This window comes from Elgaria multicarinata, chromosome 7 (genome assembly GCF_023053635.1).
Source record: "Elgaria multicarinata webbii isolate HBS135686 ecotype San Diego chromosome 7, rElgMul1.1.pri, whole genome shotgun sequence".
Lineage (NCBI taxonomy): Eukaryota > Metazoa > Chordata > Lepidosauria > Squamata > Anguidae > Elgaria > Elgaria multicarinata.
The window spans coordinates 12,593,026-12,610,326 of NC_086177.1; the positions used below are offsets into that span (position 1 = coordinate 12,593,026).

The 17,301-nt window shown below is 42.4% G+C and overlaps 1 protein-coding gene across 1 annotated transcript in view; it reads right to left on the reverse strand.

Moving 5' to 3' along the window:
• The window catches only part of TMEFF1 (transmembrane protein with EGF like and two follistatin like domains 1), a 105,679-nt gene that overhangs the window by 9,681 nt on the left and 78,697 nt on the right, over positions 1 to 17,301 (reverse strand). The window contains exons 6-7 of the mRNA XM_063130219.1: positions 8,241 to 8,389; positions 5,196 to 5,261 (exon numbers count right to left, since the gene is read on the reverse strand). Coding sequence (XP_062986289.1) covers positions 5,196 to 5,261; positions 8,241 to 8,389 — 215 coding nt within the window. The remainder of the gene's footprint in view (positions 1 to 5,195; positions 5,262 to 8,240; positions 8,390 to 17,301) is intronic.

The window sequence follows — 17,301 nt, forward strand, 5'->3', positions numbered from 1 at the left end:
AGAATCAATGTTCCTGATAACTAGGGTGCTTCATCCCACTCCCTACCAGCTGTTCCTCCCTCTTGCTATGCACAATGAACTCTGGGACTAGCCTGTCACAAAAGGAAGTTTAACTGCACAAGCACACTCTCTCAGTTCTAGAGAAGGGCCCAGGCCAGCAACCTCCTGTTCAAAAAGTTGCTTGTTCTGCTTTTACACTTCTTCTGATTGGCTCCAACAAATCTCACAAGATCTGGAAAATAGTTACATAGGTACAGAAAAAGAAATATCCATAAATAATCTCAAGTGTGACCTACAATTTAACCTCAATACTTTTCCCTTCTATTAACAGGGCTGCAGCCTGGGCCTGAAGTGTACCCTTCCAAAAACATGGAAGGGTACACAAAAACATGGGCCCCTGCAGAAAAAATAACTGAGCCTTGTAGTTATTCTTGTTATATTCTGAATGATAAAGAGTTTGAGTTCTGTTGCCCCCTTCTCTTTCCTATCCTGCCAGCTTTGTCCGTGATCCTGCACAACAGATGGTGTTTACATGTGGGCAAAACAAAATTCAGCCTAGTTTGCATTTGGGGTTTCATATAGGAAGGGTTTTTCTAGCATAACAACATACACTGCAGCACATATCTCCTCACTCTCTTCCACCCAAATAAAGGCCTCTCAGGAAAGGCCGGCCCTTCCAGAAAGCAGGGCGACACATTCGCATCAAGCGGCAGAGTGGGAGGAGCAGTGAACTGTGCCAGTCTCCCCTACCCACACCAGGAGGGCCCACTGCCACTGCCCTGCCACCTCCAGCGGGTGCTCTGGGGAGCCCTGCCAGCTGCTCTCGCACTGTGGCATTTGCCACAGCGGGAGAGCACCCAGTGGGGCTCTCTGGAATGGGCGCCCACCTGCGCTTTGTTTCCCTTGTCACACACATCCTTTACTTTTGCTGCTGCCACACTGGCTGAATGGAGAGCCATGCAGCTGGAAGAAGTGGATGTGTCTCGTGAGAACTGGGCAAATTCCCATGAAAGTCCCACAGCGGCTTCTTCCAGCCACGGAGCTCTCCACAGAGCTGAAGTGGTAGCGGAAAAAGTCAGACAGGTGCGATATGGTAGTGGAAGAGCAACAACGCAGCAGGAAGGAGTGGGATGCAGCAGTGGTGAATGGTCCTGCCGGCCTCAGGCAGCAAAAGAGTTTGCACTGGGTCTCTCAGCCGCCACCATTTCTATCTCCAGGAGGAAGAGCAAGAAGGAGTTAACAGCAGCCTAGCAGAAGGGAATTCTAGCAAAAAATCCTTTCGGATAGTTTCCAGGAATTTCTGATGTCCCAAGGCTCTGAAATAGACCTTGGAGTTCAAACTCCTAGATAGAGGAGAGGTTGACAGGTTCTACAAAGTAGCTAAACCCACTGAAGTTTTAGCCTTTTTCTGTGCCTGAAGGGACTGCATGTACTGGATCTGAATGCTGAATACATCCTTTAACAAGTAGTCCTTTCAGCTCAGAAGATGTAAAGGCACGCAAAGCAAGATGGCCTGGGAGCAAATGGAGCCAGGATCTGCAGTACCAGAAAGATGCTGTGATTGTATCCTGACTTCATCTATGAGGGTCTCTCATGATAAATACGGGGAAAGGAACCCTGGCCCTCCACATCCCAAACCAGTTCTCCTGGCTTCACTGAAGAAGATGCATTTTCAAATCATTTAGGGTTAGCTCACATATGCACTTGATTTCTCTGCACCCTTGAATTTGGAAACGGGCCTTCTGGAAAAGCCAAAAATAATATGAAAGATCTGTCGTGGTGTTAGTTTGTAACAGCCTCTTCACAAATAACAACTCAACACTTGATATTGCAGTTATGAAGTTATAAATAGACATATAATTTATATTTATTTTATTAAAATATCCAGCTGGGTCCAGGAGGTTGTAAATTGCTCTTTAAGAGAGGGAGTCTTGCCTGCCTCCTTAAAAGTGGTGATAATTAGGCCACTCCTGAAAAAGCCTAACCTAGAGGACTTTAGCAACTATAGGCTGGTAGTTAACATTAGGGCTGTGCACGGACCCGACCCCCCCCCCCCGATCTGCTACTTTCGGATCGGGTCTGCGCCACTTTTGGTCAATCTGCCTCTGTTCCACTCCGCTCCGTGGCGGATCCAGAGCTCCGCTTCTCCCCCCGCCCAATAGACTTGCATTGAAAATGTAAAACGTCTATAATTTTTTAGTTTTCAAATTAGAAACATGAAAATGGGCACCATGAAGCTTCTAAATAGATCTTTATTCATACCCATTTTGAGGGAAATCAGATCATCCCCTGATTTTTGGGGAATATTTAAAATATTTTCCCCCATTTACAGAAATGCAGGTATCTCCGTTATTTTATAAGCTACACACATGGAACTGGGCACCAGATTAGCTTGTAAATAGATCCTTACTCATGCCCATTTTGAAGGAAATCGGATCATGCCCTGATTTTTGGTGAATTTTTAAAGTTAAACCTAAATCAGAAACTTCTTCTCAGGTTAACCACTTCAAAAATGAACACAGGGAACTTCAAGATAGGAAATTATTAAACTGGGTGAGCGTACAGCACATAGCTGGTCATGGGATAAACAACTCAGACCTTGCGTTGCCACGCTTGTGTCGCAATACTTCTAAAGACTTAATTTCTTTCATGCCATCCACTCATTCCAAAGTGCTATATAACATGTTGTTTTTCAAGATGTTGCACACACATAAAAAAAAGAGATGTCATTGAATAGACGATTCTTTCAGGCTCTGTCACAGTTCACACACTCCAGAGTAAGCCCAGCCAATAACTGTAATAACAATAACAATAATAATACTAATAATAAGCCTACATTGTCACAGAGGATTCAGTGATCATGGCAGCAGCAAAATGCAGCTGCCTTTTCAGGACAAGGAAGGAAGAACTAATGCCCTGAGTCAAAGCAAGACACACACAAACCAGCCCTCTGAGGCTGATATTCTTCTGGATAGGTTGACTAGGCTGGGAGCTGGAGGCACTGCGCTTCAATAGTTTCACTCCTACTTGGATGGCCGATTTCAGAAGGTGGTGCTGGGGGGGGGGGAGAGTTATTGCTCTGTGCCTTGGCACAGGGCTCTGTTTTATCCCCCATGCTGTCTAATATCTACAAGAAACCACTTGGTGAGGTCATCCAGACGTGCGGGCTGCAAGGCCATCAATATGCAGCTCTACCTCTCTTTTTCATCAAATCAAGGTGAGGCAGTGGCTGTTCTGAATCAGTGCCGGGGCAGAATAATGGACTGGATGAGGGAAAATAAACTGAGACTCAATCCAGACAGGACGGAGGTACTGTTAGCAGGTGGTTCGTCTGTCCCACTAGGTGTTGTTCACCCTGTTCTGGAAGGGGTTGTACTCCCCCTGAAGGATCGGATTCATAGTTTGGGGGTGCTCTGGATCCAGAACTGTCACTTGAGGCACAGGTGGACTCCGTGGCACAGAGCACCTTTTATTACCTTAGACTGCTATACCAACTACATCCATACTTGACCTAGCCTAGCTACAGTTATTCATGCGCTGATAACCTCTTGTCTGGATTACTGCAGTGTGTCATACTTGGGGCTGCCTTTGAAAATTGTCTAGAAAGAGCTGTTTCTGTTGTGGCATCCCAGCTGTGAAATGAGTTTCATAGAGAGGTTCACCTGGCAGCTAGCTAAGTTGTACTCTTTCTGGTGGCAGGTGAAGACCTTTTTATTTTCCCAGGCATTTTTAATCTTGCAGTTTTTAGCTCTGCTGTATTATTATTATTATTATTATTATTATTATTATTATTTACATTTATATACCACAACATAAACAAAGCTCTCTAGGCGGTTTACAAAGATTAAAACATTGAACATTAAAAATCGATAAACAAAATTTAAAAATAGTATTCCAGTCAGGAACTGAAACATATGCAGTTAACAGTGCAGTAATGCCTGTGCAGAAATGGTGCCATCATTTTGTTATTATTAACTTCAAGCAGGAAATTTTCATGTTTGAATGTTCTCCCACATGAAATGTCCCAGATCATGGAGAACTAGCATATCAGGGAGATGGTTGGAGCACAGCCTTCTCCTTGACGTGCTTGTTCTCTACAATCAGGAGATTCCCCTACCTGCAGACTGAAATGTCATGAGCCCCAGAGTTCTGTACTGCCTGACTTATTTGCATGTGTCGAGTGGTTCTGAGAACCACAGGAATCACAACTGATGCACATAAAAAGTGTCCTTGGGTCGTATTTACACAGATAAGCTGCCCCACGTGAGGTAAGTCAAAGCGTATCAAAAGGGAGGAGATAGTGTAACTCTTTCAGTGCATGATCTAGGTGTGCAGTTCAGGTTTAATTATTGAGATAAAGGGTGTGATCCTATTACATGCTCTCAAAGAAATGCCCCTCCATTCCTGTCCCAAGGAGAATTTCAAACCCCCTCCACGCCTTTTATCTCTCCCACCCCCAGCACAAATTTCTCCAATAAACAATAAAAGGGAGAGAGGGAGGGAAAGTGACAGAAGGAGGAAATTGCTTTTCTGTAGAAATGCCTTCCTTTCCTAGTTTCTGCCAGCTTTAAAAGTCACCTTTAAATCTGAAGTGCAGAACACAGGAAATCTATTTTGTAGGAATAAGTCATTCTTCAGAACAATACATGAAAACTTCTTTTCCACTCTTTAATAACAGGAATGTGTTTAGCATTAATATAAGAAACACGTAAGGGCTTAGGCACAAAAGAACGACATCATAACTCTATTCTTCGATTTGAAGGGGGGAAGCAAAAGGAACACAACATCATTTAAGACTATTTATATGCTAAATTTCCTGAATAAAAAAAAAACAGCTTTATTATACAAAACGTCTCGTTGCACACACTGCAAAATTGCCAAGGCCATCAGAGGTGCTTGTAAAATGGTATTTGTTCAAGCAAAAACGCATCACTTTGAAATGGATTGGAGGCAGCAAGTTATTTTAACATGTTTAACTCAATTATTAAAGTATTTCAGAGCCCTTCCCAATAAATATTTTCTTGAGGGAAAGAAATGTTTCTTTCAATACTTAAAGAAGAAGGGTGTATATGCCCTTGATTTGGTCCTGCTACAATTTCCATGTTGCAGGAGAAAAAGCTGTTCCCATAAGCTATACATTCTGGCATCTTTGCCAGTGAGGGAAACAGAGGAGCACCTCAGTGTTAGAATCATACCTTTCACATCTGGCCGATACTGCATTCCATCGTCCTTCTTCCCCAATAAGCTAGTGTCATCGGAGACTATTTGGGGGGAAACATAAAACAGATACAGGAGGAAACAGCTGAATAGCAGAAAGGTGTTGTACACTATGTTTCTCTCATATGGCTAAGAAAATGATATTGTCCAGGATTGCCCTTACTTTCTTCATCTATGGTTTAATGTTTGAACTCTAGTGGATGAAAGGGAAGAAAACGCACCACAGAACTAGTGCATTCCCATTTTCTGTAGGTACAGTACATATCTTAAAATGTGGTCATTGTGTACCACATTTTAAGTTTAGTCATGCTATTTTACCTCAGCGTCATCAGCTCCAAACTGAGCTAACCGCTGAAATGCTGACAAGAGAAAACACAACATTCTATTCCCTTAATGTTCATATTTCCTTAATTCCCCCCAGTATCAAAAAATTATTATTTTAAACCTCTCAGTTATAGAAGTAACCATAAGGCCAGGTCTGGTACAGTCAGAGCTGTGTGTACTCCATAATTCTACACCAGCACAGAAAAGCAGGCCAAATAAACATAGTGTCTAGCTCTTGTGGATGTAAAAGTATTATTGAAAGTGTGTAGACAAGGTCTGTTGAAATCTCATAAACCAAGAAATGTCTGGATAATATTTCCAGTGCTCAAGGTTTAGTACTTCAGAACCCACAGGGCTCTTTGCCCCTCCTCATAACTAGCAGAAGCTAAATAAATAAATCAGTCAAAATAAGGAGAAGTCTGAAATTTTTAGATTGTAAGCTATATGGCAGATTGTCTTGTTTTGTTCTGTACAGCGCCATGAAAATTGTTGGCTCTTTATAAATAAATATTAATAATAATAATAAAATGTGCTTTACATTCATAAATTATACAATAGCTATTATTTCGTTTAATAACTGGCTGATGCTCACTTCTTTGATTTGTATTGGAATGTATATCTGCATGTATGTTTCTTAAAACGCATTGCAGTCAGTGAAGGTGTGCAAACAGAGAAGCAATTGTACAAAGTAACAATACACAAGACTGTATATGCATCAACACATTTGAGACCATCAGATGCTTGCCACCATACAGAGGGAAATAGAAAGGATCTATTATCAGGCAGGGGAATTAAGGTGTTGCTATCTCTATGATGTTTCCTTGTTTTGAGGTCACATCACTAGAGACAGAGGAAGTTTGTGAAGTACTTAGTAAAATGGCATTAAGTGCACAACAATGTTTTCTTTTTCAGAGTTCAGAAACTGTGCAACAGAAAAGTCGAGAGTAAGACTTAAGTATATCCAAGGGCAGCCATTATAGAGAGACAAACCAGAGAGAGAGATTGAGAGGAAGAAGGACCCGAGGGAACACAGGAGGTTGGGATGGAAAGAGTGGAAGAGGTCTGAGGGTCTGGTGGTGTGTGAGGCAGAGCTACTACTAGTTGAGGGTCCTTCACAGCCTTTTATTTCTGCTGAGCAATCAAAGTTCCTTCTGTGGCCACAAAGCTGGCCACTATCATATAACATTATTGGCAAAAAGTGGTATAATTACTGTTCAAGAAACATTTCCCAGGAAACCAGTGATCCTAGAAGTTGCTACTATTAGAATTAAGTAGGGAATATGCTTGTTAGCATGTTAATTTTGTAATCCACCCTGTGGTTTGATTCAAAGACTATGCAGTCCAGTTGGGAAGCGTATCTTTCTTGCTCAAGAATATGCCAACCAAATCTAGAATATTTCCTAATCATTGTTCTCTAGGTTTATTATTTATATCCTGCAAGCTTATGCATGAAATTTTAATATGTAGCCTGAAAGCTGACTCATGTACTCTAAAGCAGGATATAAACTGGTGCCAGAAACATGGAAAACTACATTGTCTTTCCTTTCAGTGAAACCATCTGAATAAGCAATCCTAGTTTATTTGTACCATCTGAAGTCTAAGTCTGTAAGGCTGTCTGTGTGTCTGCCTTTCATAAAGCGGGAACCCTTTGGCTGCATCAGATAGCCGAAAGCACTCTATCCCTGTTCTTTTCTAACACTCCTAAGCCATTTTGACAGTAAATGCAATTTCCATTGTGAAAGGCAGGACCTCTATCGGTAGGCATTGAAGTGTGCCCAACTGCATTTTATCCTTGGACATTCTTCTATGCCTTGAACCACCAATAAATGGTACGGCAGTGAAGAGTGGAGAGGAGAAAATAGCCTTGTTGCTCTTTACAGCTTTGGCTAGGTGAGTGCTCCAATACACAAACTATACGGTACTGGAGCGTATAACCACTGGAGGCTGCATCAAAATAAACACATTCAAGTTTACATAATGGTATTTCATCACTTATGAAACATCCAATAAGGACAATGCTGCACTTACATGATAGCCCTACAACAAAAGCCAAACTCCATGGAAAGCCAAAGGCTGAGCACAACCATTTATCACCCTAAAAATCAGTTGAGAGCAGACGGATGAGTGACATCATGAAGTACAGAAATCATGAAAACATTCAGCTTCAGCTAGTCCCAGAGATGAGTATTTTTGTACTTAAAATGAGGGGCAGGGGGATAATCACAATTCTGTTCCAAAACAAATTGAATTATGTGACTTATATAAATTATTCATATTATATAGGTCACATAATTTTCTTTGCATATTTCCTGTGATTTTGCAGAATATGTTCTCCAAGTTTTATTTATTATGTATAGTTTATTCTGCTGCGGCTAGTCATGGGGTGGGACCACAAGCTATACACGGCACTAACGTGCATGGACACACAGACACACACGCGCCTCTCCACAGATCTTATAATGGCTCCTTTTATTTCATCTAGCATTGCCATGCTTTTTTTGGGAGGGGGGGACATAAGAGCTGGAAATAAGTGTGTGTGCATGTGTGTGTTTTAAATAAAAGCTGAGACTTTGGGGCAGCCTAATTCTACATACTAAACTATGTTTTGTATCTTTTCTGTGCTTCTGCAGAGTCACACACAGAGCCTGACATGAAAAACTTGGACGTAATTGTCTACTAAATAATAAAGTTAGAAGTACCTGAGCAATGTCCAAGGTGTCTGATATCAATCTGTTCTTGTCTCAGGCAAGACGCTTCTCGAACAAAGCATGGGTTGTTATAAGAACTTCCGTCAGATGCACAAACAGGGTTAAAACTGTAGCCACTACAGTCTATGTTGCAGACACACCTGTTCACAGAAACATGCACTTAGTTCAGGATCTCTCAGTTCAGCACTTCGTATAAATGACATTCTTATATTTGCAGGACAAGCCTAAAAGGAAATCGTAACCCTCATTAACACAAATATATACTTCATTTTATAATGGAATACTATGGGTGAATATAACATCTAAAAAGTACCTCAATGACCACCTTTCCTCATATGAGCCTCCCCAGACGCTGAAATCGACATCTGAGGCCCTCCTCTCCATGCCCCCCTTCAAGAGACTTTCAGAAGGTAGCACAACAAAACGGGCAATTTCCATGGTAGACCCACGATGATGGAATACTCTCCCCTGGGAAGCTCACCTGGCAACAATTTAAAGCACCAGGCAAAGGCGTTTCTCTTTGCCTGGGTTTTTAGGATAGCACCTATTTTTGTTGTTCACTTCCATGCTGGATATATGATTTTTGTCCTTTAGTCAGGGGTCCCCAACCTTCTAACACATGGGGGTCACATTAGAGCATCCAATGCCTAAAGAAGGTAGCACCTTGAATCTGGGGCAAGAGGATATAGTATTGCCATAAGGTTTGCTCCCAAAAATATACGAAGCATGCAAAAACATACACCACTGCCTACCAGCCTACACCCAGGAAAAGGAGACAAAATGCACAGTTACAAGATGGGGGATACTTGGCTCAGCAACACTACAAGCGAGAAGGATCTTGGAACAGTTGTAGATCAGAAGCTGAATATGAGCCAACAGTATGATGTGGCTGCAAAAGCAAATGCTCTTTTGGGATGCATTAATAGAAGTATAGCTTCCAAATCACGCAAGGTATCAGTTCCCCTCTATTCAGCACTGGTTGGGCCTCATCGTATTGTGTCCAGTTCTGGGCACCACACTTCAAGAAGGATGCAGACAAGCTGGAGGGGGTTCAGAGGAGGGCAACAAGGATGATCAGGGGTCTGGAAACAAAGCCCTAGGAGGAGAGACTAAAAGAACTGGGCATGTTTAGCTTTGAGAAGAGAAGACTGAGGGAAGACACGATAGCACTCGTCAAGTACTTGAAAGGTTGTCACACGGAGGAGGGTCAGGATCTCTTCTCGATTATCCCAGAGTGCAGAACACATTATAAGGGGCTCAAGTTACAGGAAGCCAGATTCTGACTGGACATCAGGAAAAACCTCCTATTAGAGCAGTACAACAATTACCTAAGGAGGTCATGGGCTCTCCCACACTACAGGCATTCAAGAGGCAACTGGACAGCCATCTGTCAGATATGCTCTACGATGGATTCCTGCATTGAGCAGGGGTTTGGACTTGATGGCCTTATAGGCCCCTTCTAGCTCTACAATTCTATGATTCCAGGCAGCAAAAGAACACACAGCTCCTTCCCTCATCAACCTGGTCAACACAAGCAGTGTGTCTACAGCTTCCTTTGTCTCCTCTACCTCACCAGCAATCTTTGAAGCCACTTGGAGGTGCCTTGGTGGGTGGAGCCTCTAAGAGGTATTCACTATGCAAAATACTTTGCACCCTTTTTTGCAAAAGAACATGGCAACATTCTTTTGGTCATTTCCGTGCTCTTTTTTATATACTTTTTTATATTTTTAAAAAATTGGATTTCCTGCCTCAAACTCTAAAATGTGTTGGGTCATCTCTGTTCCTTATAGCAAAATACTTTTTTAAAAAAATAGTTTGCAAACCACTGTTAGGATCAAGTTAACAGGGCCTGCCATGTGTCGCAACCACCAGTTCTTATAATTATTATTATTATTATTATTATTATTTATTTATATAGCACCATCAATGTACATGGTGCTGTACAGATAACACAGTACATAGCAAGACCCTGCCGCATAGGCTTACAATCTAATAAGTTGTAGTTAACAATAAAGAGGGAAGGAGAATGCAAACAGGCACAGGGAAGTGTAAACAGGCACCGGGTAGGGTAAAGCTAATAGTATAGAGTCAGAACAAACTCAATATTTGAAGGCTATAGGGAAAAGAAAAGTTTTTAGCTGAGTTTTAAAAGCAGTGATTGAGTTTGTAGTTCTCAAGTGTTCTGGAAGAGCGTTCCAGGCGTAAGGGGCAGCAGAAGAAAAAGGACGAAGCCGAGTAAGGGAAGTGGAGGTCCTTGGGCAGGCGAGAAGCATGGCATCAGAGGAGCGGAGAGCCCGGGCGGGGCGATAGTGTGAGATGAGAGAGGAGAGATAGGGAGGAGCTAGACCGTGAAGAGCCTTGAAGGTCAGCAGGAGAAGTTTATATTGGATTCTGGAGTGAATTGGAAGCCAATGAAGAGATTTCAGAAGTGGAGTGACATGGTCAGAGCGGCGGGCCAGGAAGATGATCTTAGCGGCAGAGTGGTGGACAGAGACCAGCGGACTGATGTGAGACGAAGGAAGGCCAGAGAGAAGAAGGTTGCAGTAGTCCAGCCGAGAGATAACCAGTGCGTGAACGAGAGTCTTGGCAGAAGAGACAGACAAAAATGGTCGAATCCTGGCAATATTATATAGGAAGAAACGACAGGATTTAGCTGCAGCCTCGATGTGAGGAGTAAAGGAGAGCGAGGAGTCAAATATAAAGCCAAGACTACGAGCTTCCTTGACCGGAGTAAGCGTGACATCGTTGACAGTAAGAGAGAATGAGAGGTGAGGAGAAGGTTTAGGAGGAAAAACAAGCAATTCAGTCTTTGCCATGTTAAGTTTCAAACGACGATGAAGCAGCCAGGCTGAGATATCTGAAAGACATGCTGAGATACGATCGTGAACATCTGGAGAAAGTTCCGGAGATGAAAGATATAATTGTGTATCATCGGCATACAGGTGATATTGGAGGCCGTGAGATTGAATAAGCTTGCCCAAGGGCAGCATGTATAGAGAGAACAACAACGGGGGGATGTACTTGAATTCATCCCACGTTCATCTTTGATAAACAGGGTTTGCAAGATTTTATGGTGTTTTGAAAATTAGCAAAACCTGTCTGCTTAGAGGTACAGTGGGAGAAAAACAATATATGGTGGGTTTAGATGTTCTGAGGCCCCTTCTAATGCTGTGATTCTATGTAAAGATAGAACCGTATGAACTTCTGTTCCTTCCTAGAAATCAAGACAACGTTGATATTGTGTTATTGTTTTTTAATGTCTACTGGTGGTGGTGGTAGAACTGCAGTAACAAAACATTCATTCATGCTTTTGAAAACCCCATCACAGTGGTTTGATTATGCAGTTCCAAAAAACAGGATTATGCAATCTGGATTATTTCCTATCACATTCAATTAAACCATTGGTAGGCTTTTTAGCAGAGTGTTTCATCTCGCTGGCAACAAACAGCTGTATAAAAGAGGTTAGCCCAACATCGCAAGGCAGTGGTCAACGTGCCTCTACAGCAGCAGTGTACAACTCCAGACACACACACCTGCCAAAAATGAACAGAGTTAACTATTGTGGTCTGGCAGCCACTTCCCCCCTATTTTGATTGTCCCAAACAGATACACAAAAACAGGTTTATTGAGACCCTGCTAGGCCACTGTAGTTATGATGGCCTTCTCTGCAGGTTGTTATTTATTAAACCCTACTGCAGTAAGACCTAAAAAAGGGACAACCAACAGCTGAAGTCTTGGGGGGGAAATCCATTCTCCAGACAATTAGCTGGGGCCTGGGAGTGTTCAGCTTTATAATAAAGTTGGCTCCATCTAGCAGTGAGGTTTATAGATCACACACAACATTCCATACAAACATCTATATCTACATATTTAATGCAACGCTGAAAAGGGAGATGCATTTTCAGCAGGTTCTGCAGAGGCCTGATAATTGTGTTGGGGTCCTATGCAGCCAGTAGGATGCCCTTGGTCTAAATTATCAGTTTATAATGCATTTGTCTGGGCTGATGTATTAGGGTGACCATATGAAAAGGAGGACAGGGTTCCTGTATCTTTAACAGTTGTATAGACAAGGGAATTTCAGCAGATGTCATTTGTATGTATGGAGAACCTGGTGAAATTCCCTCTTCATCACCACAGTTAAAGCTGCAGGAGCTATACTGGAGTGACCAGATTTAAAAGAGGGCAGGACTCCTGCAGCTTTAACTCTTGTGAAGAAGAGGAAATTTCACCAGGTTCTCCATATATACAAATGACACCTGCTGAAATTCCCTTTTCTATGCAACTGTTAAAGATACAGGAGCCCTGTCCTCCTTTTCATACGGTCACCCTAGATGTATGTTGCTCCAACATACATTAGAATCCATTTCTGCTCTTCCTCAGCGTAAGCACAAGTCTTACTGTTCAACTTATGCATGTCCATCGCCTGATAACTGCAACATCAAGTGATGATTTACATTTGTGAATGAGATATCACAGTTGAAACTCCGCAGAGTTTTCAGATCATCTTACTTTAAACACAGTGCTTTCCAATTAATACATTGAACGGTAAGCCTCCAAGCACAGAGAAATCAAATGATGCATATGTTTGTGAAGTAGGCCTCAGTTTCCCTAAGCTTGACTTTACTGAAAGCTTCTACAAGTATGTGTCAGACTGACAAATATCCCACCATTAATGTCGTGTAGTATTCTAGACATATATGAACCATAAACCAAAGTAGCTGTACTATATGCAAAGGATTTTGTCATAATGATGCAATAGTTAACTGTTATTAAAGTTTTGTACCTTTTAATTTTGAACTTCCATTGGCTTTTTCAGGCATTTAGGTAAACTAAAAGTTTGCCTGGGGTAAAATTAACCTTTTCAGTTCTCTCACATTTTAGCAAGTTTCTTAGTTTTTCAAATTTCTATTTTCAAATGTCTCCCCATTTATAAGCTTGTCAATTTTAAGCAGAGACCTGCATTCAAATACTTGTTATGCTTTATGAAGGATTAAAGCGCAGCAACAATAATATTATTTGCAATATCGCTTTAAATTATGGGAGAGTACATTTCATTGACAGGTTCCAATTTTGCTACAATTACAAAGTTTTCATGATCCACCTCCAAGGAAACACACACACATATGTGCATGCACACACAATTTCTAGTATCTTTTTTAAACTCTCCTTCCTGCACATCAGAACTTGATCAATATAGGCTATTTTGGGAAATAGCTATAAAGCAGGCCCATTCACTTCAATAGGTCTAACTTTTCATAGGAGTACCATTAGATACTGCCCCTTAATCCTGCTAATTCCATAACTGGATAGCCCACTCCCCACAATATACATAATTAAATGCTTGAGCCAATTTCTCCAAAATTAAGACAAGGGCCGGTGCTGCCATAGAGGCCAGTCAGGCAGCCGCCTAGAGCACCAAGGTAAGGGGGGCGCCAAACACCCCGCCCAGAAGTCGCCCTCCCACTCCCAGAGCCGCTCTAGCCGAGCGAGGGCAGCTTCCGGGCACGCCGTTCTGAAGCCGCCCTTCCACCCCACCCCACCCCACCCCAGTGGCCCTGGCTTGGCTTTGGCTGGGCACCCACCCACCCAAAGCCAAGCTGGGACACTGGGGTGGGATGGGGGTGGGCAGACAGCTCCACATTCTGGCATCTGGGCACGCTGGACGTCAGAACGCGGAGCTGTCCATCCACACACACACCAGCGTCCAACCCAGTCGAAGCCAAGCTGGGACGTACATTCTGACTTTGGGTGAGGGAAAGGTAACAGCCTCCATCCCCACCTGTATCCGCCTACCGGGGGTGGGGGGGTACGCTGGGGAGTGGGGGGTGAATGCAGCTCACCTTGCCTAGGGCGCAAAATAGCCTGGCAACGGCCCTGATTAAGACACAGGCAAAGGGTTCTTTAGCCTCCTCTGTACTGTAAACAGCAAAGGTGGGTTTGGCCGAGACTTCGCCTTGTTAGGCCCTTCAGCTCTTTAATTCACAAACAAGCTAAGCATAAGAAAATGGTAGTGAGCAGCTGAGGTACTCAAAGGAAGAGTTTGGGCCAAAGCCTCTGCTGCTATTCACAGTGGGAGAAATGAGGTTAAGGAGTCCCTTCCCCATGATGTGACTTGTGAGGGAATGAATCAGTGGATGGGGCCAATTTTGCTGACCACTGCTCAATTGAAAAAAAAAAGGTCAGTAGATACTGATCTAATGGAAAATATTTAGACTAGATTTGACAGATACAGCCTTGCATTCCTCTATAAAGACAGAAGCCTACATACTGTGGCACTGTAATGTAGAATTTCCACAGTGGGCTATCCTAAAACCAAACTAGCTGGTGACTAGCGGATTGGCTCCTTTCTCTCAGTAGGAAACCAAAGCTGCCTTGAGAGAGGTGATGTTCCATCCCAAGTGTTGCCATGGATACATCCACAGTCATGAGCATCTAGCCGGGCCATTCAACCCTGTCAGTGTCATTCAAGGGTAATTGGAAAGAACAGGTCACTAAGCAGAGTAGCATAATTTGTTCAGATGCCCACTTGGAGGGGGTCACACTAGCTACACAAGGAAGATGCTGCATTGCTCATCTTCATGAACCTTGGGAGGAAGACATTTGCCTTTGAAGAGATTATCTCTCCAACAGAAATGTATTTATATGCATTCTATTCTAACTTCCAAGCAGTTCAGGCCAGTGTTCAACCTTTTTATCCTCACAACATCCTTGTGAGGTAGATTAAGGTAGGAGGGAAGTAATCTGGCTGAAGGTCACTCAGTGAGTTTCACGAATAAGGAGGAATTTGATCTCAGGAGGATTTTTGTTTCAATCCAATAGGCTGCAATAGTCTATCCACTACATTTGGATCTCTAGCCCTCTCTTTGAGAGCCAGTGTGGTGTAGTGGCTGAAGTGTTGGACTGGGAGCTGGGAGATCTGGGTTCTAGTCCCCACTCAGCCATGGAAACCTACTGGGTGACTTTGAGCCAGTACAAACTCTCAGCCCAACCCACCTCACAGGGTTGTTGTTGTGAGGATAAAATGGAGAGGAGGAGGTTTAGGTATGCTGCCTTGGGTTCCTTGGAGGAAAAAAGGCGGGATATAAAGGCAATAATAAATAAATAAATAGGTGATGTGTGCAGTTGGGAGGGGGGAGTAGGCTATTCGGAATCAGAGGGGTCTCAATCTCAATGCAGCATCATGGGCACTTCCAATGACGCCCACACCTTACCTCCTAATGGGTTATTATTTATTTATTTATTTATTTATTTATTTATTTATTTATTTTATTACATTTAGATACCACCCCACAGCCGAAGCTCTCTGGGCGGTTTACAACATTAATGTTGTCAAAGCTAACAGAACCCATCTAATCTCTTCAGTAGGGAAATCTTTACATGAGAAGATCTCTGAATGGATACCACATGTACATATGTCAATGTATTTTATAGGCAGCACTATCCCAAAATTTGAGGGAGTTTCCCACCATTACAGAATATATCTCCAGCTTGGCTCATATATACACATTCACCCCTTGATGGCTGCACTATCAAATGAGGGTTGGGCTTGGACGTGTATGCTTAGTGGGACATTTGGATTTGCCAAATAGTTCTCTTTGAACTATAGTCTCCCATGTCATAACCATAAACTACTTTTGAAAGTCTCCTCACTTTCATAAATGGTTTTACAGAGTGGCATGGGAGGCCGCTGCTTGAGAAACACAAAGCCCAAAATATCCTTTAGCATGTGAAACTGTGGTATAATTCTTTGGATGATAGGTATTGTTTTAGCTTTTGTATCCAAGTAGTATCTGGGGTGATGGGTGGAGAAGAAGAGGGAGGCAGAGAGGGGGGGAGGGAGGGAGAAAGAGGGAGAGAAACTCATGCTTCTTTGAAAACTTAAGGACTTTCAAGTCAGTCAGGCGTAAATGCCTTCTGCTTCTATTACATCTTTTTGGGGCTGGCAATGTAACTTCCAAAGTATGCACAAAGCACTTAACAGATTAACATTGCATGTCTGCTCACCAATGTGATAGGAAGATTTGGTGCCATTTCTTAAAGTTCCAGGGGTATACTAAAATCACACATGGGAGGAGGGGAAATCAAATTATCTTTGGCACAAATAGCTTTTGAAATATAGATGCAAAAAGCAAAGCAAATCTCAGTGGCCCTTAAGTTCCTATAATGCTTTAGCAAATCTATATCAAGTGGCATTTGTTTCAGCAATAAAAATCCAGATAATTATCTTCCTGGTCCCTTTAATAATGTTAATCATATTTAAACAATCCTCCTTGCACTTGAAAAATAACAAATCAAATTCCTTTGACAAATTTAGTGTGCACTAGGAAAATTACATGTGTTTATCTAGGCTATGACAACAGGGAAGTACCTGTAAGTAACTCATTCCCTACTGTAAAAACATCCTTTTGCTAGGAAGCATAATTCATAGAATGCACCTGTTCTGTGTAGAAAAAGGAGAGAGTCAGCTTATTCTTATGTTTCCTCCCATGCTGCTCTACAAATATTTGAAAGAAACACATCATTAACAGTCCCCGTGCAAATGAACTGCTCGCTTCACATGTTATTAGAGCAAGTGTGGGAGCAGATATACCTGAGATGGTAATGTTTGAATCATATTTCAGAGAATGATACTATGCTTGAAGATACGTAGATCAGGGCAAGTGGGACTTAAATGCCCATAACTATACCTACTTGTGTGTTCATAAGCTTATGGATTTTAAAAGAGCCAGGTAAGAATAACCGGGTACAATCTAAATTGGCTTTTCTATTTTTTCTTCACTCTTTTTTAAAAAAAAATGTTTTAGTTGGTTTTATTCCAAACAGACTGTCATTGGCATATTCTACTTCATCTTCCACAACAAGTAAGCAATCTTTAGTATGTAGGAAATATCAACTCTTTGGCCATTTGTCTTGCCCACCAGAAAACATAGGAGATCAGCCCTAGCCTGTGTTTTCCTCTGCCCTCTACACAGCAGCGGGAGAAGAGTGCTAAGAGGGACACACACACCCAATCATTGCAGCTGCCTCTTCTGAATACCAGAAGCAAAAAAGG